The sequence below is a fragment of the Dermacentor albipictus genome, chromosome 10 (assembly GCF_038994185.2).
Source record: "Dermacentor albipictus isolate Rhodes 1998 colony chromosome 10, USDA_Dalb.pri_finalv2, whole genome shotgun sequence".
NCBI classification, from domain to species: domain Eukaryota; kingdom Metazoa; phylum Arthropoda; class Arachnida; order Ixodida; family Ixodidae; genus Dermacentor; species Dermacentor albipictus.
This window is the reverse complement of record NC_091830.1, coordinates 3078363-3102096: the sequence shown is the minus strand read 5'-3', so window position 1 is coordinate 3102096 and position 23734 is coordinate 3078363. Positions and strand designations below refer to the sequence as shown.

Genomic DNA, 23734 nt, shown 5'->3' with positions numbered 1-23734 from the left:
ACTGAGAAACAAATAAATTATTTAAAAAAAAACAGAATGAATACACATGAAAGAACCAGGCAAAACTGCGTGCTCTCGGGCTGTTGAATGAAACTAGGCACATATCATAACACAAACACTGATGTATGCTGTTAACATAAATACCCACACAGGTTAAAGATTTTATTAACACGAGCATCTATGTCGCTAGTTCGCTCAACTTATTTGGTTGGGAGCTTGTACGTTAGCATTTGTGTGCGACGTCTGACTACGTTCCAGATTTACGGGTTACGTATCGTATAAGTGGGTGAATTCTTTTTCACGCCAGCTAAACTAATTATTGAACTTGATGTACTTATTGCACCTATTCTATACTAGCGACAACGCCTGTACATATGCAGGGAGTCCGCACGAACACCGTTATTTTCGCTAAAAATCATTTTATTGTGAGTAAGGAATAGGAGTTTACCGGTGATATTAATGAGCTCGCTTTTGCAGCAGAAGCAACTTTATATTTTCAGGTGTCTCTGTCACCCATACGAGCGCAGCATAGTTTAAGGTAGAAGAAAAAGCGAATGATAGACTGACATATTAACCTGACAAGGGAGAGTACAGCAGTGTCGGCGTAATAGACCAGCGGTACGTGATAACCTCTCCATGACGAAGCTGACTTGTTTGTCCCAAGTAATAGTTTCAGAAAAATAAACGCCTAGTGTCTTGATATGCTGAATAATTTAGACTGTAGTGCTATTAACTTCAGGAAGCTTGAAGACCTTATTAGGTGGATGAGAAATGACGGCTTTAGCCTTATAGGCATTGAGCATTACATTATATTTTGAGGCCCATTCATTGATCGACTTCAGTGCCCCATTTTATTCATTTGCTAAAGTGTGCACTGCTTTCCTATAGGAGAAAGGACTGCAGACATCCGCATATATAATGTATTTTGCTGGTATATCAATGTTTACCACTTCATTGTTTTATTAAACAAAAAGAAATGGTCAAATAAAGCTTCTTTGCTTCAACTTCTTAAACAAGATGCCTATAGTAGCTGAGAAGTGACCAAATATGTTAACATACCGAGTTCTATTCTGCGAGTGCCAAGTCAACAATAATATTAGAATCTTACTGTGATTACTATAGTTACGTAATTTCTGTTTAAAATACTTTTGTAATATCGAGAAAAATACGTCGGGCAAAATTAGTTTTCTCTGAAGTTTTCTACAATAAATTATTTTTCTGCTAGCAATGTTAACTCAGCCAAAGTATGTTTCCGGAAACCTTATTGAGCAGGTGTAATGTTGGTATAACGATCAGTAATTGAGGTGATGCGCTTTAAAGTTGCTTCTTTCTAATCCTTTTGAGAAGAATGGGAGCGTAAATGTCGGACGGTAATTTTAAAATTAATTCTGGCCATCCTTTTTATGTATGACAATGACTTTCGCGCACTGTATACGGCGGAGGAAAACATTAGTTGAAAGTGATGCATTAAAAATATACATCAAAGAAGGGGAAATGATATCAACAACATATTTCGCGGCCATAATTTGGATTCCAAAAGCGTCGGAAGCAATGCCATTGCGTCATGACAAATGCCGTGATTACTTCGTTAGAGGAAACAGGTTCTAAAAAATTGCCTTATCATTAGTGGAAGGAAGGTGGTTTAAACAGTCAACCTCTGAATTTTGAGGCGTCATGGACAGAAAGGAGCCATTAAACGCCGTGGCTACATCCGTTCCCTGTAATGAAAATTGGTTTAGCGTAACTGTTATGGCTGGCATTGGAGACGATTTACAAAACATACAGTTGAATTCCTTCGACATGCCCTTTGAGCGTCTCTGCATTGACCTTGGTACATTGGAAGTGGTCTTTTGCAGTACGGAGAATTTCTGACTTGATTCCTGAACTGTTAGAAGCTTTTTTAATACTTCCGGAGACGGGGTCGCTAGGGGGTCCTTGTAGAGCTCGTCTCGCTTTTTGACAAGGCCCAAGAGTTCGCCATTAATCGAAGGCTTGCGAGCTGGGTTCGACGATTTGAACGTTATATAAGAAAAAACTGGTAATAGATCTGTGTGAACTTTGGCATGAATTCATCATATGCTTCATTAAATCATCCGCACAGAAAACGTAATTGCCGTCAACAGTGGCTATATTCTCTCTAAACTAGGTAATGTGCGCGAATTGATATCCCGATAACGTTATGAATGCTTAATGTGTCTTTACAGCGAATCTGTGTATGGCTAGTTTCCAGCGGATCGATGCCCCTAGACCAAAAACTATGGGCCGTTCCTGAATATAGTGCAATACCGGGCCGACCCACGGCGGAGGTGAAACAGGCTTAAGCACTCCACCCACCTGCAAAAAATAAGTGTAATATTTTGGGTACAAATACAACCCGTATCAGATATTAAGCTGGTAAGAACAGATACTAGGCTTTGACCAGCGTCGGCCATGTCTACGTTCGCACCGCCCTCCCTTTGCAGGCGTTCCAAGCGCATGAGTACCTCCTTTCTTTTCCTTCCGCTCTCCCGTGGTGGCGGTCCCGTCGAAACGTTACGTGTGTCCAGTTTCCTCCGGCTACTCAGAGCAACGGTCCTGTCGCCCACGCGAATGCGTATAAATATCACGTTAAATGAGCCCGTACCCATGTTCAAAATTTCGTGTCTCCTATGTGTCGTACGCTAATCAGGTTCGCTCGTCATCCACCTTCACAGAGTGGAATGGCTAATCATTTTTTTGCTTAGGAAGACCATGTAGAATAAAAAAGAGTATTGGTAACAATACTAATAATGACACCAATAGCGTCGTTAATGATTCCGGGTAACAGTTCATCGGTAACAAAATTTGTTATAAGAGTCTCTAAATGTGTTTCGGAGCTAACACTCAGTCATCTTGGGAATAATATCACATTAATGCAGGAACGAGCATTCATTATAGTTTCTACCTCTGTCATTATTGCATTTCCAGCTAGCAATTGATCTTTAAATCCCCACTTAAGGTAATGCAGGTAGGCCCCTGCATTCACCTTGTTCACGTTTTGCTCATCACCTAAAGTAATGTGATACTCATATTCATTCACGTATTCTAAAGGAGAGCCCAAGGAGGAAAGTAAGTTTGATACATCACTACATGGTGGGAGGTAGCAAATAAACATTCATACCGAATACAAGAGACTACTTCATAATGGGGGATTACGCGACAAAAATCAGTGAGCAATTCACAATTGATATCACTTGAAACCAACATTGACACGCCACCACCAGGTTTTTTTCACACGACCCTGGCAGAAAGAATTGCAACCACATATACGAAACGCCTCTTCGTATCAGGTAAACCATGCCTCAGAGAACTGTAAAATTTCAATTTTAGTTCTCACTTGGTTCAAAAACACTCGAAGTGATCGTATTTGTTTATTCCAGACCAAGTTGAAGTGTACACAACAGTATACTGTGCGTTCTTAGCAAGAATACTACTACCCAAATTTGAGTTATGTAATGCGTTGCGAAAAGCACGAGGAAGAAGATTAAAAAAAGAAATTCACTAACTAGCGCACAATTTCTGAAGATCGCTCCGAGAATGAATTTCAACAGCTCACTCATTTTCCGCCCTTCGAACGAAGATCCTGTTGTTGGCATGCTACTGAAATCGATAGCTGTTTTCAGCTGCCCATTGACGCGTGTGTGGAAGTTCCCTGTTTCTCTTTGTCATGTTTTCACTCATTTTGACAGATGACTTGTTTGCTTTTGAATGTTTGAGCTTGGAGAGCCACGCATCGCGAATGCATTGCCAGGAAATCTCAGAATGATTCCGGGGTCGCGGCCCGATCTCAAGGGCACTTTCTGAACTGCCTCAATATCGTTGAAGTACAATACATTCAGTGTGACTGCTTTTGTCACGTCATTGAGCTTTGTTATTAAATTTTCATTCTATGTTTGGGGGATGCCATGAATTTCAATATTATATTGTCTGCTACGCCATTCAAGCTCGTCTTGCTTGAGACACTGTACGTCGTTGGCGACGCTACCGTCTTCAAGCTGAGCAACGCTCTTCTTTAGGCAGCCAATTTGCCTACCTTGCTTTGAATGTGTGTCAAGAATTTTCTCATATTTGTTTGACAGCACTTCAATAGGACTTTTCTATCTCGTCAACCTGAGAGGGCAAGCCAGCAAGGACATCAAGCCGCTTCGTTATTTCTGCAAGAAGAGTTGTAAGTTCGGACTAAAGGGTAGGACGAAGGGTAGGACGGTAGGACGAAAGGGGAACACGTAATTGGCTTTGTTTTCTTACAGACGACAAGCATGGCATTGCCGTGTTTATGCCCCGACTCGTCCTCACAGTCAAATATCAATTTGAACCAGCTGGAGGGGTCACCAAAACTATAAAGACGCTCACATTCGCTGCACTGCAAGAAGGGGCCGTTTGCCGGTAGGGGTCTGTTACAAGCCTCGCAGTTTTCTTCCATTGCAGGCACTGGGCTAGACAATGAGATATCACACACATAAGCCATACAAGCAGGGGCAGTGGTAGCGGCGTTGACACAGGAACTACTGTAGTATAATTGTAAAAAGCTAACCAACCAACCTGGAAAACGTGGAGCAGACAAGTAAGGGGCGCGTCCTCGCACCAACGCCGCTGCCGCCAAGATGCCCAGCTCACAGCGCGCATAAACCGAAGGCGATGCGATGACTTGCGTGAGCACAGTGGCGGCTATCACGAGCAGCTTGAAGCAACAGGCATCACTTTTCGGCTTCACACTGAAAGTGCCAAGAACGTGCAGAAAAAGAAATCTCCTGCCTGGCTGCTGTTCAAAGGTTCGCTCTTGAACCAGTCAAACTGAACAACGAAGGCGTCGGCACAGCAGCAGTTCACCATCCATGGGCGATGCGAAGACCGCATGACAAGAGTGACGTATCTTGAGCAGCTTGAAGCAACGGGCATCACTTCTCGGCTTCACTCTGGAAAACGTGGAGCAGACAAGGGACGCGTCCTTGCACTACCGCTGCTGCTGCCTAAAAAAAAGGAAAAGAAAGACGGTCATTGAGTCTAAGCCATCCTAGGTTTGGAACTATTGAAACTTGAGAAAATTGGTCTGCATTTATGCTACGGGATTCATAAGCTGTGAAAATCGCAAGACAACTGTTGTACACTCTTGAAAATGTTTGCACCCTTTGGGTTATATTTTGTCCCAGAACAATAACCGTCATCTGTCTTGACCGCATTTCCTTTCTATAATGCTGCGAGCCTGGTTCTTCCTAGTTAGGAACAGCCTGCGCGTTATCAGCGTGACACAGGATTCTCGACAGGAAAGTAGCGAGCGCCAAGTTTTCAAGAACGGAAACGCAAGCAAGGCAGATGACGATTATTGCTGTGGGACAAGATCAGCCCCAAAGGGTTTAAACTTCTTTAAGAGTGTAATGCACACATACAAGATTCCACGCAGAATCTTCTTTGGGAGTTCCGTAATGATGCGTAAACCTTTCGTAGCAATGACGTAGTGTTTCGTATAATTGCGAGAGCGACCGCGAAAGAATCGTGAAACGGAGAAGCGCGGCTGCAACAGTGAACTGTTACCTGAGACGTGCACGAGACGACATCGAAGCAATGTTCATTCGTGTTGCGTGTCGCTGTGATTCCCCACTCTGCGCAGCGTCATCGAGTTGTTACTGGCGTAGTGTCTATTGACGCTGATACTCGTTATCTATGCGTTTCCGTTCTTCTTCAGTAAGCAGCTGCGGTCGTGTCGGCGCCATTGCCGTAAACACGACAGCGCTGCGGAGACACGAACCGTGGCGGAAGGTGGTGCAACGTGAACTGATGAGGCAAGCACACTAGTGCAGGTGGCAGCGCTGTTAGGGTTGGCGTCTGGCACCACGTGTTGAAAGAAATTTCAACCGACCATCTCACCCTGCCTCGTCGAAATGAGGCGTGACTTCGCCTGCTATTGTTGGCGTCCCGCTCCACGTGCAGAAAGAACTTTCTCTCACCCGACCTACTTCCACCAGGCCTCGTCGAAGTGAAGCGTGATTTCTAATTCGCCATGACCGTTTCGAGTGTCTGCCTGTCTGCCGGAAGCCCCACAGTGTACAGGCCTATTTTGTGTGTGTATGTGTGTGTGTGGGTGTGCGAGTTTAGAGAGACGCTTTTCTCGAATTGGACCTACAGGAGAACTTCCATGAACCCCGCAACGCGCAGAAGAGGCGTACAGGCGTCTACAATTCCAGGAGGAGAAACGACCTCTTCCTTTCAGGCTCGGTATAACCTGAGGAGGAGGGGTCCTCTTTCTGTGCCGGTCACGTGACGTCGACGGAAGCAAGATCCCACCCACAATTGTAGAGAGCCTATTTAAGGGGCTCCGAAAGGCACTTTTAATCCCTTCATGCTCTTCTCATTTTCTTTCATCTACCTTTGAATAAACCGTGCAAGTTTCGCACTAGAAATCGCCTCGCCCTTGCTTGGTCGCCATGGTCTACCGGATGCCTGCAGCCCGCCGACAACGCCACGCTACCCACTAAGTAACGAAGGTCGAGCTTCGATAGGCAGGCGCCGCTACTTCTCGGTAGCAATACGATACGCTACCCTGGAGTAGGCAACAGCGCCAGGAGCGCTGATGACGTTGCGATCATAAGCTGTTATCGCTCGTTATCGCCTTATCCATACGCGTGGAACCATTATGAACCGTGATAAGCCGTACTCCGGCGGCGGCTACATCTTCCGCGGCGGCGCGGGGCTTATCTTGAAAGCAATGTGCGATCAACAACCCCCGGCACACTTCGGAAGCTTTGGATTGGGGTCAAGGTATTCTACTTTCCTATAAAAATACATGTATAACGCAGACACGCTTTCATTAGGCAACCATGGGCCTGACGTGAATGAAATTTCATGCTTTTCAGAGAAAATTAAATTCTAGAAGCTGTATATAGCAGACGTTTTATTATTACCTGAAATCCTTTCAGGAATTGTCCAAAATTAGTAACATTTAAAAAAATATAGGCAGAAAGTTTGCAAATCCTTAACTCTGCAGCAGAACGAGATATCGACGTTCTGTAATACGCAAGGGTGAGAGCGTCAATACCGGAGAAATATGGTATGCGAGTTCTCAGCGTATCTGAAATTTCTTTAGTGGGGTTCTGCAGAAGTCCCATTCACGAAATAGAGGCATCTTTCATTGCCTTGCATAATACATCAATTTCGCCCGTTTTAGATGTCGTAATCGGCGCAGTGTACAGAATTGTGATATAATTTTATTGCTGTTACAGAATTCTAAACTCGATGTCTGCTGAGCTGTTCTTATTTGCAATTTTCAAATATGTTTAAAAAAGAATTCATGGCATAAATCAAAAATACACTTTTTCTGATACGGTTACTAGATGTGGATTCATTTTAAATGCAACAAGCCGCTTGAAATTTATTGCAGCGGTGGCCGAGCAAAATTATTTCACCATTCCCAAATATCTCAGGGCATGCCAGCAATGAGATGCATGTGAGTATTTGTGATCTTATCTGATCTAATTCTACAGAAAATCTATTTCCTATACATCACTTTAAAAAGCCAGAAATAATTTTTTATAGTGAGATTAGCTTAGTAATCAAGAAAGATCTCTTTGGAATTCACACCAATATCAAAACTCGCGCTTACGAGCTATCCTTCTATTTCGCGTACATTCGTACTCACCTTTCTCAATGCTTATCACGTCGAGGCAAAACATATCGTATTAATTTAGGACGTCTTCAGCGCTTACCAAATATGGCATCAAACTGGTGTCATTTAGCGCATTTTAGACAAGTAGCGAATACCTACCTGTAAGCCAACCTCATTTTTTTCCCACTGCGAAAATTGGAGCAAAAACTATCACAGACAGTTTTTACAGCAACAGTTAATATGCGAACACTCGACCCGCGCTCGCGCCGTCATCGTCGCGCCGTCCCGGTATCGACGGCGCATGAAAATTTGAAGGGCCTTCAGAGACGCGCAGTGCTGTTCGCCTGCGAAAACGACAATGCAGGTGCGCACATCGGCGTTCCTACTGACCTGCTGCTGCGTGCATAGCGCGACGTGGCGTATACGCCAGCCTTAGCGGAACGTTAAAGCCAACTTATCCGATCCTTTCATCCGGGCACTGACATACACCGGTCGGCCTCACCGCGAGGGCGGCGATGCCTGCAACAGCGCTGCCGTCATTGCAGCCACCGCGTTGGGAGTCCCGGCTGCTGCGCAACGCCAGATGCCTGGACAGCAGCGCCTTCCTCTCCGCCATAGTCTCGCAAGCTGCATCGCGCCGCAAAAGCCCTCTCGTGCGCTACAACGCCGCGTGAGAAGCTCAAGGCTTCGACTTCGGGCCAAACTGCCAATTTTTACGCTCACGCGACATGCAAGTGAGAGAAGCTATTGACAACAATTGTTTCCCAGATGATAACCACATCTGATTTTCAGAGTGCACCAAACTTCTTCTGCTTATGTCAAGGTCTGCGCATGGCAAACCTACATTTAAATTTTAGGGAACACGACATCGTAATACATTCAATTCATGTGAAATGAACGCACAAGACCGAATATTGTCATATTATAAAATACCTTCTTAAATAGAGTGAGGGTTTATTTTATTACCTTGTTTAGATGCATTTCTATGTAAATTCGTACTTGCGCTATCCTTTACTTAGTTATTATAAGTCGGAGAAGCTGTGGTTCACTGTGTTTGCTATTAGCTGGTTCACTGTAATTACTATTATGTATTTTTAAAACTTCATCATCATCAGCCTGTTTACACCCACTGCAGGGCAAAGGCCTCTCCCATATTTCTCCAACAACCCCGGTCATGTACTAATTGTGGCCATGCCGTCCCTGCAAACTTCTTAATCTCATCCGCCCATCTAACTTTCTGCCTCCCCCCCCCCCCTGCTACGCTTCCCTTCCCTTGGAATCCAGTCCGTAACCCTTAATGACCACCGGTTATCTTCCCTCCTCATTACATGCCCTGCCCATGCCCATTTCTTTTTCTTGATTTCAACTAAGATGTCATTAACTCGCGTTTGTTCCCTCACCCAATCTGCTCTTTTCTTATCCCTTAACGTTACACCTATCATTCTTCTTTCCATAGCTCGTTGCGTCGTCCTCAATTTGAGTAGAACCCTTTTCGTAAGCCTCCAGGTTTCCGCCCCGTAGGTGAGTACTGGTAAGACACAGCTATTATACACTTTTCTCTTGAGGGATAATGGCAACCTGCTGTTCATGATCTGAGAATGCCTGCCAAACGCATCCCAGCCCATTCTTATTCTTCTGATTATTTCCGTCTCATGATCCGGATCCGCAGTCACTACCTGCCCTAAGTAGATGTATTCCGTTACGACTTCCATTTGCTGTAAATTGCTGTTGTAAATTGTAAATTGCTGTTCTCTTCCAAGAGTGTTAAACATTACTTTAGTTTTCTGCAGATTAATTTTTAGACCCACTCTTCTGCTTTGCCTCTCGAGGTCAGTGAGCATACATTGCAGTTGGTCCCCTGAGTTACTAAGCGAGGCAATATCATCAGTGAATCGCAAGTTACTAAGGTATTCTCCATTAACTTTTATCGCCATTTCTTCCCAATCCAGGTCTCTGAATACCTCCTGTAAACACGCTGTGAATAGCATTGGAGAGATCGTATCTCCCGGTATTTCCTCCGTATTTCCACTAATTTTCTTTTTGTAACAGTCACCGTTTGTGTTTTACCAGCAGATCGTACCGACAGCTCCTTACGTTCGGCGCCTCCTTCTGTACTGCACTTTTGTTTTTGCAGAATGAATAGCGCACCTCCATCTGAAATGAACTTGTCTTGCAGCTTCAACTTCTGTCTGCACCGCTCCTTCTTTCTACCACTCTCCATCTATCTAGGATCTTATTATTTATAATCCCCTTTTGAAAGCGGGGGCCATAGCTTATTTGCGTTACGGGGAAGCCTGAAAGCTGTCGCGTTAAGTTTACGTGCTTCAGAATTGAATATAGAGAATTCTACATAGGGCTTGCCTAGCTACCGCATTCTGCTCTGTACGGTGCTGTTTTCAGAACTTTTCTGAAGTTCAGCAGAGTGTACCGAAGAAAAACAGAGACATAAGTAATAACGATTTCAAAGTTGTAATAAAGCGCATAAAACCGCAAATGTGGGCAGTGCTTTTTAAAGTTGCATGGACACGCAGGAACACCAGGCCATTTCTAAGCTCGACAATAATCCAAGAAATGCTGCTCGCTGTCTTATTTTCTCATTTCTTTTTTTTTCTCTTTTTGTCGTCCTCATACTCGCGGGAACGGAGCAACTACGCACATTTTCGAGTTTCCCGCAACGAAAGTTCTCCGCTGTCTCACTCACGCTTGCGAAAATATATGATAGCGAATGTGAGTTCGTCCTTAACGTAATTATGTATGAAGCTTTGTTTTGTTTGTCGTTTAAGCACTGGGCCATTGTCTTCCTTTTTACATTTCTCCCATAGTGACCGTAGTTTTTACCTTTACCTTTGCTAAACTTGCATGAGGATGACTCGCAGACGGTTACGCATGATAAAGTCCGGATTGTGCGGCGGCCTCGTTGCGCCGTTTTACTCTCTCTAGAGCAGCCTTGCATGGTGTTTGCATAAGGTCTTATAAACAACGATAAGCAAAACTGAAGACGAGTGCATGCCTTAGAGAGAAGATGAATAAGAAATCACAGCATTACCTTTGTTCATACTGCTCAAGGTATATATTTATTCGCGTAAAACATCCTGAGTTCTGCAATAATGATTTTCTTAATTATTTTATTATAAGTTACAAACTGAAGTAAATAAAACGTAGCAGATCAAACGAGTTCGAGTCTGTATACAGCGAAGCTTTGTGCGAGTGCATAAAGAGTCGAAACACGCACGCACGCACAAACACACAAGCGCGGGTTTACACACATTATGCCGATCCGTTTTTAAAAGGAGTTTCTGACTACTAGCGAGTGCTACGAATGCCTTGGGCGTATCATGGTTTCAGAGGCAGCATGCGCATGTGCACGCAGGGTAATTCGAATTCATTCTGTCAACAAGAAGAGTTTATTTCAGCATTAACCGTGCAGCCGCAGATGCGGGAAGGCGAGCTTTATGGATCTTTTTTTGCACCCGCACGGCCGGCGCCACGGATGCGCGGAGGCGAGCGCCATCTGGTGGTGGTGCAAGGAATCCAGCGGAGCACGCGGTGCGCGTACTTCGCTGCGACTGGTTGGCCTACTCAGCAAGCGAACATCCCAGACGCAGTACCGACGGTGATGAAACTCGGTGATAGATTGACTGAAGAACGTTTATTGTATAAGGAAAGGGTTGTGGAAGCAGGTGGGTGGGGCCCCTAGTCCAGGGCTCCACTGACCTCAGCAGGCCGCTGTGCTTGGTAAAGAAGTGCTCCTTAGCCTTCCTTTTCCTTGCTGGCGAGCCAGGTCTTCCAATGCTCCGCTCTGAATTTTTGCGCCGGAATGTGAGGCGTAGTAATTTTGGGTGGCTTGAGGTCTCATTCCCACGTAATGTGGGCGAGAGTTGGCTGGCCTCCGCACCGCGGGCAAGTTCCCACATATGCGGTGTGGTGGATGGCACGTTTTAAGCGTAAGTGCGGGTATGAATTTATTTGCGGGCGGCGCCACTCATACGCTTACCTTAGACCTAACTGAGGGTGGGGCGGCAGGTAGCGCTGTCTCTCGCGACGCTGGTGTTCTAGGTTATCCCGGGGCGCGTGGGGCGCCTGGGACGGGAGGTGGGTGTCTGGACAGGGGACACCCGCTCAGTGTGTCATAGCTCGAGCTGCACTGTCCGTTTTGTCGTTGACCGTGGCTGCGATGTGTCCCGGGCACCTTAGGATTCTGTGTTTCTGATGTAATATTGTACCTAAGAGGAGGGCGACAAACGCAGGATCACGGCCACCAGTGAAATAACGGCATGCTATTTGAGAATCCGTGAGGATATGAGGCCACTGCCTCATGGCTTCATTGGTTTTGACTGCGACGGCGACCGCTAGGGCTTCCGCAGTGTTGGCCGAGCAGGTCTTGGCTGAGGCGCAGGTGAATACCCTTGACCTGCGGGCCGAGCCAACGATGGCGAGCGAAAAACCTTGTGTGCCACAGCGGGCTGCGTCCATGTAAAGTGTGTAGGTCAGTTACGTGCTGTTTTGTGAGTTGTTTAGCTCTGGCGTCGTGACGTGCTCGGTGGGTACAAGGGTACAAGAGGGTACAAGAGATTCCTGTTTTTCGGTATTGGCGCCGTGTGGATTTGGGTTCGGATATTGGTGGAAAGGAGTACGAGTTCTTCGTGGCTGTATTGCGGCCGCATGGGATGCACTAAGCCACGTAGAACCTGTCTACCCCTGGGCGTGAGGCTGAGTCTTTCTCGTTGCGATATGAGGACCGCGCCTCTCAGCTCCTCAAAGGTGTTGTAGATCCCAAAGGCTAGAAAGCGGTCCGTAGGTGTTCCTGTCGGTAGTCCGAGGGCAGCCTTGTAGGCGGTGCGAATCAGCGCATCAGCTTGTCCGACCTCGGCCTTACTAAGTTCTCGGTAGGGGAGACCGTACTCGACTCGGCTGACTACAAAGACGTGGAACAGGCAGAGCGTTTCCGCCTCTCCTGTATGTGCGCACACCTTCACTCGCACGAATAATTTTCACGGAACATCGCGGTGAAGGCGACGGTAGAAATGCGCCTGGAGTGTCCATATAATTGCTATCGCAATTAAATGGAACCAGCGACATATACCGTGTACGAGCTTTGTTCGACAGCATCGACCCAAAGCCAGTTGGTTGTGAACGTGAACACGTCGACTGAAAATGTGAGCCTACTATATTTTTAGACGAACATAAAATTGCAGATATATCTTGGCATCTCCTCATGTTGAATACTGTGGGGCAGACCAACACTTTCAGCTCGTGGCTAAGGAGCGGTAAAGAGAAATATTGAATTCGTACACGTTAAAGAAAGAGAAAGAGGAAGAACAATGACCGGCACGGCGACGAAGCCAAGCACCACCAAAGATGTCAAGAGGAGGTCGTCCATGGGAAACAGGCGCAAGTCTACCAAGGAGGTTCCTCCCCCTGTAGAGGCATTGGTGGCGCTAGAGATTGCTGGGCCAGAGAAGAGCGCCTATGAACACGGCATCAACAGGTACGGGAACGCCTCCTCAACGGCCTGCCGCGACCTGTTTTGTCATGCTATACAGATACCTTTCTCAGGCAGCCGGCCACTGTTAGATGAAAATATATCAAACAGTGGTCCCGACAGGCGACAGATCTAGCGGCCGAATGCACGAATTCATTTCTAAGAACAGTGCCTGGCGCTGCCACATACCTACTTTCGACTGATTTACGTTTTTCTACTGTCTCTCCGTTTCAGTTTATACCTCATTCTTGGGCCCCTGCAAATGATAGCAGTCTAGGCCCATTTCAATTCAATTTGATTCTTTACGGACATAAAACATACAATGCTTCAATAGTTCAATCCCCATGGCCAAAAGGTAGTTACGGTCCTATGGATCAGTACAAATCACGCAAATTAACGACTGCTACTAAATATGAGTAAAATCATTACAGCTTATTCCTACTTATATCAGAACCAAATAACTGCAGAAAAAAATATATTTTCCACTTTACAGCCATATTCCAGCAAACACATAAGATACAACAATATCACCGCACATAGACACTTTCAAGGACAAAATTTCTCCCACTATAAGTATATTCTAAAAATCACAGTGAAACTTCCAACAGAACCTATATCACGACGAATGTCGGCGTCAATGCGATTAGCATTGAAGAAACGTAGTGACGCACTGTATTGCCGACTTGATGTGCACTGATGACGTTCCTATCATTGTAAGCCGTTATCGCTCTTTAGAGCCTTATTCATACGCGGCGAAGCATTATCAACCGTGATCCATCGCACCCAGGTGGCGGCGGCGTATGGTGCGGCCGCGCGGCCCCTACCTTGAAAGCGTTCTGCGATATGGACATTGTGCACAGAGTGCTGATAGCTTCCTGTGCGCTGCATTTTCGCCGCTTAGTACGCATTGAAGCGAGGGGCAGCACGAAGGTCAATTCATTAGCTGCTGCGGGCCCTATCAAGCGATCACCTTGCGTGACGGACGGACGGACTTTTTTCCTCGTCAGTAGGAATAGAAACGCTTACGCATTTAAAAAAGAACGAGAAAGCTCATCTTCGCGCATACGCGGCTGCACAGTAATGCGGGAGTAAAGACTTCTTGCGGATAGAATGAATTCAAATTGCGGTAGAACGTATGCGCATGCTGTGTGTGTGTGCGTGCGTGCGTGTACTCGTGTTTCGAGTCTTCATGCATGTACTTTCACGTAGCTTCGCTTTATGTAGACTGCAACTCGTTGGATCTGCTGTATTTTTTATACACGTGTCTATGTGTTATTTAAAGGGCTCTTCCAGTTTTGGCCTCCTGCCGCAGCTGCAAGAGTGGCTCCGCCTAGTCAGGCAACTATAGCCTGTTAGGATCGGCCTGCAGGGGTACTGCTCTGCAAAGCTATTTCAGCCCGCTGCACGTGCTTCGATCGACCCGCGGTGCTGGCGCCCTTCGGGGAACCAGCGAGGACGACAGCGCTAATCCACCATGCGCCTCGTTCGGAGAATCAGTGACGACAGCAGGGCGGGCCACGTTTGGCACCCAGCGTATTGTTGGTTGATTTGCCGGTTCGTCATGGTCTCTCTGCAGCAAGAAGAGCTTTCCCTAACCAAAGGGGGCTTTGTGGTACGGGGGCCCTAGGATTTGTCACAGTCTGCTGACACTCGTGGCGACTACAGGAGAAAGGCAGCTCTGGAATTTAGAGGCGCAAGACAATGAGCAACCGGCAGCCGCTCTGCGGGGGTCAGCTCGGAGAAGCCACGCGCCTTTCAAGACTCAAGATAATGGGCAACTGGCGGGTCAACTTCGATGACTAGTCGAACGGTTCTCTCTCCTAGGGAACTAGGGACCAGTGGGGTGTTTATAAGCAGCTGTTGTCGGCTGCTAGTGTGTGCTCGTCGTCGTGCTCTGTCATCGTGCTCATCGTCGTGCTCTGTGCTCGTGTACGTACTCGTGAGCTTCGTGCTCGCATGCTGTATGCTTAGTCTTGCGTGCTCCATTTGGGAGCCACGCTCGACTGTCGAATGCATCTCTTGTTTAAAATGTAAGTACTGTAAATAAATCCTGCACGCCTAAGTCCCGACGAAGAGTCAAGGTCCTCCCTACAACCGCCAACTCCAACAACTGTATGCCAGCGGTGGGATCGTCCTCAAAATCTAACTGGATGGCAGCAGGGAGATTGGCCTACGGCTCATAGATTGGCCTACGACTCAGGAGACAGCAACGGCTGCTCACGGACTTTTGCACATGGAGACCGACCGGTATCCTGATCAAGTTGGAGGCGACTTGGGATTGACCACCTCTTGCAACTGACTGGATATGGCGGAGAAGGACTGCTGATATGGTGCTGCTTCATTGGGTAAGCGTTTGGTTTTGGCTGTAAGATTTACCAGGCGTCAATTTCTCTGTGTTTGTGGATTTTATTCGCTGGGGATCTTTTACTTGTATTTTGATTTGCGTAGGTATCGCAGAAAGTATTGTGTGACAGCAGAGCCAAAGCTTAAAGTAGCGACCATGGTCCTATTGTGCTTGACGAGAGCTGACCTGTTGTGGTCGTGTGAAGAGATTGAGGTAAACGTAGTGGAGGCCTTGAAGGAATCAGAGATTCGTGAGACCATTTTGAAAAGTGGCAATGATTTGCAATTCATAGAACAAATGGGTAAAAGAATTCTAAGAAAAAAAAACGAGAACAGGAAGCAATTAGGCAAGAACAGAAAGAATTAAGGCAAGAACAGGAAAAAGCTTGGCAGGAACTAAACAGAATTTCGCAGGGAGAAGGCCTAACAGAAACAACGAGGCAGTACATTGATGCATTGAACAAAGAGATTGGAGGTTTTGAGCAGTTAATCGAGCAAAGTCAACAGCGGCTTGAGAAATCTGTAGGCTGAACGCAGCGAAAGTGGGAAGAAGTCGATAGCAGATTTCGGTCGAAACCCGAAAGAAGTAGTAGTACCTTTGAGGTTAGCAGCACGTTCATAGGTTCACTCAAAGTACTGGCAGCTAACGAGGCCTTAGTGACAAGGGAGGCCGTTAAATGCCGTAGTGAGAGCGACGAGGTGATGTGCCAACAGAGCACTGTAGAGACAACTAGGCCAGCCGCGCGTGTGCGTCGCATACAATGTTGACAAGGTAGTTAGCGAGGTACACAGCACTGTTGACCCGACAGACGCGAGCACCCATGTCGAGCCAGATCTGCGTGCCGAAGTGAAGTGCCAGCTGGACGGTGCAGTTGAGGGCAGGTAGCAGGATTGCGAGGTGCGTAGCTCAAAGGGAAGACAACTGCATTGTTCAGGGATCGGTGCGGCTCTCCGCCAGTCTAAGTAGCCAAGAGAGGAATGATTTAGTTAGGAATCATTCAGACTGTGCGTGTGACACAGCGATCGAGACCTACGGGCTGTGTGCCGAGGCACAGCGCGAGCTGGGCGTTGCAGTAGAGGGCAATTCGCAAGAGTGCGAGTTGCATAGCTCGAGTGAAACCTGCTTCATTGTTCCAGACTCGGTTGAGCTGTCCGCCAATCGAGGCAGAGAGAGAGAGTTGATTTAAATGAAAGTCAATAAGACTGTGCGGGTAGGAGACCGATCCGGGCCGACGAAATGTGTACCGGCCAGCACGAGGCGTGAGAAAGTGGCATGAAAGGGAATTCCAAGAGAAAGCACCGCACAAAGAAGCGCCGCAAAGATCAGAAAGCGGTAAATAAAGTAGCGCAGCCAAAGACGGCGAAAGACGCAAAAAGCCAAGGCACGAGGACAAGAAAGGTGCGGTCGTCGTTAACGGTGTTGGCGCATGAAGCACGTTCAGGCCACCGGTCAAAAAGAGACCGAGAAACATTTTCTGTGCGAACGCGGACAGAGGGCATGGGGCAGTTACGTTCCTCGTTGTTCCGTCGTTCTTTCCGGAGTACAGCATGTAGTGCGAAGGAGCGCAAGGTGGCAAGACGAGACAAGGTGATAGGGTGTAGCGACGCGGTCAGTCGAGTTATAGTAATGAAAGCGGGGCGCCAGGACTCAAATTGGCAGGAGACTGTAACGTCTTGAAGGAGCTGATAGTGCGTCAGCCCTTTTGTTGTTCCTGGGTAGCCAGAATAGCTTTCGAACCGCGGCCACCTCGAGTACGGCTCAGAAGTATGAGTCAGTCATAAACATTTGAAACGGGAGGCCAAGGGAGCTTCCGTAGAAGTGAAAGGTGTTGTTTTGTTTTAATTTTGAGCATTGGAAAATTGTCGCGATTTGAGACTAAAGTTTACTTCAATATATGAGGTATGAGCTTTGTTTGTGTTGTCGTTTGAGAAGCTCCGTGGTTTGAAAGAGGTGTTTTATGTAAACATTCAGTCTCGCGAGTTGTTAATTAATGATTAGATAGGCTTTCTTTTCTTGTGAGTAACCTGAAGGTCAAGGTTGTCGTTGAGAGGCCTATGGTAACACCAGTGTGTATTGGTTAACCTCTTTTTATAAGTGTTTTTGAATTTTCTTAGGTTAAGCGCGTAGATTTTCAGTTGGTGCATCCTTTGCACTGAGAAGCGTTCGTAGTTCCATTAGCGCGCGTCCTGTGCGGACGGAAGGAAGCAGGAGGTTTATGACTGGGTTGCTCGTGTGTGTTGAGTGCGGCCGTGTTATGACTTCTCTAATAAGCTTGCGTGGAATGAGTTATTAGCAGACGCGTTTTTAAGGGTTCTGCGGTGTGCGTAAGTTACTCAAGTTTAGTTGTTCGTTTAAGTTACGTGTCCTGTATGGACTAGAGAAAGACAGGTGAATAAGCGTGTTGGAACATTTGCGTGTGACGCAAGCACGTGTTCAGAATAGGGACCACAATGCTAACGCGATTCTGATTACGTACCTGTGGAGTTGGCCAGACTGTTCAGTGGCAACAGTACGTTAGATAAGTACGCCACTGTGATAGGGTAAGAACAGGCTGTTCGTGAAGTTAGGCTGCTTAAGTTATGTTCGGGTATTGGTGGTTGAGAGCCTTCGGTTTAGTTCTGCGTAAACATTTACTCTTGTGCATCGCGACGGTCAGGTTTGGTCGAACACAGGGGGAACGTGAAGGCTGGCTTTGGCGGCACGAAATTTTGGTGTAAAATTTGGGGTTCCCAGTTGAGCGGCTTGCATTGAAATTTTGATAGGAAGCCTGATAGGTGGGTTAACAGCTGATTCCGGGCGTTTGCACGCTGAGTGGTATTGTGTTGCTGGGATCGACTCTTCTGTGCCGGTTGTTGTGAGATGGCTGAAGGCATTCCAAGTGCGCAGGGGTTGCAGAGAGCAAAGCCATCTTCTTGCTCGCCAGCCATTCTCTTCCTGCCCAGCGGTTGTCAGCACTGGCCAGGCGAGATTTCCCGGGCCATGGAGAAGCTCTTAGGACTGGCCTGCAGGGGTACTGCTCTGCAAAGCTATTTCAGCCCACTGTACGTGCTTCGATCAACCCGCGGTGCTGGCGCCCTTCGGAGAACCAGCGAGGACGACAGCGGTAATCCACCATGCGCTTCATTTGGAGAATTGGTGACGACAGCAGGGCGGGCCACGTTTGGCACCCAACGTATTGTTGGTTGATTTGCCGGTTCGTCATGGTCTCTCTGCAGCAAGAAGAGCTTTCCCTAACCAAAGGGGGCGTTGTGGTACGAGGGCCCCAGGATTTCTCACATCTGCTAACACTCGTGGCGACTACAGGAGAAAGGCAGCTCTGGAATTTAGAGGCGCAAGACAATGAGCAACCGGCAGCCGCGCCGCGGGGGTCAGCTCGGGGAACCGGCGCGTCAACTTCGATGACTGGTCGAACGGTTCTCTTACCTAGAGAACTAGGGACTAATAGAGTGTTTATAAGCAGCTGTTGTCGGCTGCTAGAGTGTGCTCGTCGTCGTGCTCTGTGATCGTGCTCGTCGTCGTGCTCTGTGCTCGTGTTCGTACTCGTGAGTTGCGTGCTCGTCAGTGTGTGCTTCGTGCTCGCATGCTGTATGCTTCGTCTTGCGTGCTCCATTTGGGAGCCATGCTCGACTGTCGAATGTATCTCTTGTTTAAAATGTAAATGCTTTAAATAAACCCTGTTCGGCTAGTTCCTCCCAAGTTCGTCCCTACGATCCCCAACGCTTACAAATGGTGGCAGCGGCGAGATTGTTGTCGAACTCAAATTAGCCTCTAGCCGAGTCCTCTAATGCATTTGTTTGTACATCTGTCTTTAATAAACGGTTAAAGAAATAAAGAATAACAAATCGTAAAAACGCGGTTAGCAAGTGAAGGTAACCAGAGGCACAGAAGACAGCATAAATAATTGCCGCATTCTCCTTAAACTAAAACCTCCATATTTATCCCTTTTCTTCTTTGCCTTTCTCTGCTTAACGTACTGCAGTATATTTTCAGGAGCACAGGTAGATAATTTAATGTCAGTAAACACCTGTTTAGCATGCGCAGTTACGGGGACATCAATAGTACTCATTTGCTAGGTTCCAGTATATTCACTGAGGTACCGTAAGACCGATTTCACCCATAGGCGCATTCATATATGATGGATACTACTGACATCAGTATCAACGTGTGGATACCCTCCCTACAGTACTTGGCTGTGACCCTGAAGGAGGACATCGCGACACGCATGGTAACAGAGATTTACAGCTGCTTGTAATAGAGCTTAGTACAGCAACGGCCCACCCAGCCACGATGCGTAGGGTTATTGTACGCGGCGGAACACCGCGCTTTCAGTCTGCAGTTGAACAAAAAATAGTTCTCAGCGCTTACCTACAGACCTGCAAAACATATTTTGTTCATGCAGGAAAAACAGTAGCGTGCAGTTAATATTTTTTTGTTACTTTATGTGTGCACATGCCTGATTGTGATCCGAAATATTTTGATCCTGCGCTTTTCTTGAAATATACGCAAACATGCCCACGCCAACATCATGGTGTCTGCATGTTATGTAGGCTTGGTCACAGGTGATTGAGGCCAGAGCAGTAGTGGACCCCTTGCTCTGCTCTTCTTCTGCCACCAATTCAAGCTAGAGAAATAATACATAACACCCCTTTATGCTCCTTATTTTCGCTTAGTTTCTGTGAACAACACATCAACATGTGTGTGCATGGGGCTCGTTCTTACGAAATGGTGTTGCTAATTTCCTTTAACCTTCCACCTTCATTTTTATAGTTGTCCACGTGAACATATTTAAAAAGCGACCCGATGAATGACCACCTTGATAATACCGCGTTTACAGACGTACATCATGACTGTTCCTTAACAGCAGCGCAATTCGGCTTTCTTTGTCATTTTTGCTTGCCCTGACTGGGACTTTCTTGGCAGTGCAGAGTATCCACACTTCATGGCTTTCTTGTCCTCCGTGTGTGCTTTTATTAGTCCCAGTATGTCTCGCCATTGTTTGAAGATCATGGAAATCAAGGGGTTCGGGCTTGAACATTACGGGATCTCGCATTTGGTTTCGCAGACTAATGCAATGTTTTACTCCACAGTTACGGATTCCTTCTCTTCGGTAATGCTGCAAGTGCGCTGTGGGGTGCCCTAGCACGTGGCGATGCTGCCGATTCATTCGCCGCAGGTACCTGAAGGAGGCACCCAGCTACCTGAACAAGACGCAAATTTTGACTTCAGGCAGCCTGCCACTCGAGAAGTCATTCTTCCGTCGCAATTTGCCCGGCATCTTGATTGTGTCGTGTGTGCTGCTGTTCGCACTCGTGGTCTTCGTGGAGCAGGCAGACAAGGACGACACCGAGACGGATCTGGTCTATCCCACGGTGAGCGGATATTGAAACCATCTGTTTTAACCTGGGACGTGAAATATCGAGTAATCATTTGCGAAATGAGCGATATGAAAGAGCGACGCCCCACCCCCCAAAAAAAATTAATAATAAAATGGCGGCGGAATGTTAGGTGTGTTTCGTGTACCATCTACTGTGATAAGCCACGAACTGAACGCGAAGCTATGTCTTTTGTTTTCTCGGAATCACTGGCACACTGCAGAAGCCCTTCTTGAAGTCGGCGCTGTTGATGTTCTGTCCCTAATGTCAATCCGAAGGGCTTGCGTCGAGGGTGGCATGCGCCCGCATATAGACCGGAAGAAATGTGCAGGAACCCGCCGTGGTTGCTTAGTGGTTATGGTGTTGGGCTGCTGGGCACGAGGTCACGGGATCGAATCCCGGCCAAGGCGGCCGCATTTCGATGGGCACAAAAGGCGAAAGCACCCTTGTACTTAGATTTAGGTGCACGTTAAAGAACCCCAGGTGGTCCAAATTTCCGGAGTCCCCCACTACGGCGTGCGTCATATTCAGAAAATGGTTTTAGCACGTAAAACCCCATAATTTAATTTAATTAAATATGTAGAGATTGGTGAATTTTAGGGTTTAACACAAAGTATACTACAGGGAATTCTGGCACCAGTGTCCACATGCGCCGCCACTTCAGCCAGAACTAAAATTACCAATAGTCCGCGGAATATCCAAAACACAGGGGCGCTGTATGATATAGTGCATTCGCTTATTGAAGTTATAAAAGCTAATTTTCTCATGTTGCTTCAATGACAACACTTTCGACACTTTAGTCTATAATTTATACATTAGCATAGTTTTCAGAACACCATAAAGAAATATAATTCTGTACTGCAGAAATGATTACGCGCGTTTAGTGTTAATGACCAATCATTGTGCAGCTATAGCAGCACACACACTCGAAATTGTCGTGATGAATTTATGCTCTGGAAATTACACAATCAAATCAATAATCCTTAATGAAGAGTACTTAGCTGCTCCGATAACACCATAAGGCTACAACACAGCACACCATAAGAAAAACAAATAAGAGCACCAATATGCATTCGGAGCAAATCCTTGCCAATCGCACAAAAACTATTCGACTATACCCATTGTAAGTGCACTTTGGATTCGACTCCAGAGCCGTGTTTCCCTCTTGGGATGTTAGTAAAGATTATATGTAGCAGGAAATTCGAATAGAAGTGGCCTAACTGTATTCAATTTTTGTGTTCTCATAAAGTGTAATAGAATTTTATTATAAATGATTTACTACTATCAAAGTTCCAAGGGCATGGTACAATTCAGTTGATACTCGTTCAGCATTAACACAGTAATGACGAGGCTCCTCTCCTTTTCTCTGTGTAGTTGGCGTCACATTCTTACGTATAAGCTCTGCTGTATACAACAGTGAAGTGTTTCTATTCAACAAATTTCATAGTTTTCACGGTTTGTTCCTTTATTTACCCTTATAAGAGTACGAAAATGTGTCTCGTATAGCGACCAGACTTGACAAGTTGCAACGGTGCAGAGTGGTCAACTCCTTTGATGACGCTCTTGCAAATTGTGGTGCCTTAGTGTCGCGGTCAACCTTTCATCTCACCTGCGGTGCTTCACAGCATACGCTTAACAATTGCAGCCAGAGGCGACCGCCACCACCACAGGGGCCGACAACTCCACGAGCGAGAACGATGTCGAGACCATTCTTATAGGAGGCGGCCGAGGTTTCCCTGGCCATGGGCAAGAGGGCGAAGAAGACTGAAAGCACAAACCAAATAGTTATTCAGGAAATCAATAAGTTCACGCGCGCTTCAATTTAATAAATGTTATATTTGCCACATTTCCTGCATCGGCCTTGCTTAAGTGTTTGAGTGGGTTGATGAAAATGACTTTCCACGGGAAAACTCTTTTGTCTCAGGCCAAATGTGCTACTACACTTTCAACGAAGAGAGTGTATTCAGAAAACTGTGGGAGGCATTTATGATTTCGGAGTAGTGAGAGACGCTATATTATTGCGAAGAATCTGCTAAAAAGCAAATGTCTGTTCAAGTATTAAGCGAGTAGAAGAAAACGCCTCTGTCGCCCAGGGTAAAGTAACAAAAGCTGCAGTAGGGAATTTTTAAAATAACAATTTGTAGATATCCGTATTTTCTTTAATTACGCGTAATTTTTACTATGTGTCTACTCCGGAATAAAATCATGTATAACATTTCGTGTAGCTACACAAATAAAAGAAAACCAGCTACTTCACGTTAGGATTTATATTAGTAGACAAATAATTAGTGTAGCGAGCACTTGGTTCTGTGATACGATGGAAGACTGCGCTGCGAAGCGATATTTTCGACATGGACGTAAAGAACTAGCAAATTATAGGCGCAAAAAGCGCTGACTTCTTTGTCAATAAACAGAGAAGCTGTCATTAAATAGCTGTCAGTAAGCAGTTGTTAGTCTACGCTTCTCCTGTGTCTGATGTGCCAGCCGAAAATATTGCTTCCCAGAGCAGTGTTCCGTCTGCAATGGACGATACGTTTCTTGCTTGTAAATATAATTAACTGAACTGTGTATTCAGTTTCGGTGCGCAATTATGAATAGTTAAGCACTTTTCCCAGTTTCATGTGTGTTTTATAAACATGAACTGGACAAATTGTACAAGAAAAATTATGGAGATACCGCGCACTTGTTGCAGATGTAAGTGCAGCTGACCGTTAAATATCACTCAATCACAGGCGATGCGTACATCTTTATTTTTCCTCCTCGTGCCACGTGTTTGCAATGCGATTTCCATGCAATGTTTATGTTAATGTCCAAGCAATGCAATGTTTATGTTTACATACGGCAGGGGTCCAAACTATAGCATATACTGCAATATTTAGGTTTAAGCACAACACTGTTCACAAGCGACGCCGGTATGC

General features: G+C 46.3%; 1 protein-coding gene, 1 long non-coding RNA gene and 1 pseudogene across 5 annotated transcripts in view; 1 reads left to right on the top strand and 2 right to left on the bottom strand.

Annotated features, from left to right (window-relative positions):
• The window catches only part of LOC135911957 (uncharacterized), a 179166-nt gene that overhangs the window by 5706 nt on the left and 149726 nt on the right, over window positions 1-23734 (bottom strand). Inside the window, exons 4-6 of one of the 3 annotated variants that reach the window (XR_010567525.2) lie at window positions 22426-22580; window positions 4561-4988; window positions 4372-4449 (exon numbers count right to left, since the gene is read on the bottom strand). This is a non-coding gene — a long non-coding RNA (uncharacterized lncRNA). Of the gene's footprint in view, window positions 1-2833; window positions 4989-22425; window positions 22581-23734 lie in introns of those variants that run through there. The other 2 variants (XR_010567524.2, XR_010567523.2) reach the window with 2 other exon arrangements.
• Window positions 2253-2432, bottom strand: LOC135911980 (U2 spliceosomal RNA; annotated as a pseudogene).
• LOC135911955 (uncharacterized) lies at window positions 12931-22662 on the top strand. 2 transcript variants are annotated; one of them, XM_065444316.2, is made up of 4 exons: window positions 14227-15445; window positions 18387-18547; window positions 20618-20813; window positions 22462-22662. In XM_065444316.2, exons 1-4 carry the CDS (start codon window positions 15428-15430, stop codon window positions 22582-22584), a joined length of 498 nt encoding a protein of 165 aa, XP_065300388.1. In that variant the 5' UTR covers window positions 14227-15427; the 3' UTR covers window positions 22585-22662. The 2 variants fall into 2 exon arrangements, with proteins under 2 accessions (XP_065300389.1, XP_065300388.1); XM_065444317.1 differs by lacking the exons at window positions 14227-15445; window positions 18387-18547 and adding an exon at window positions 12931-13106.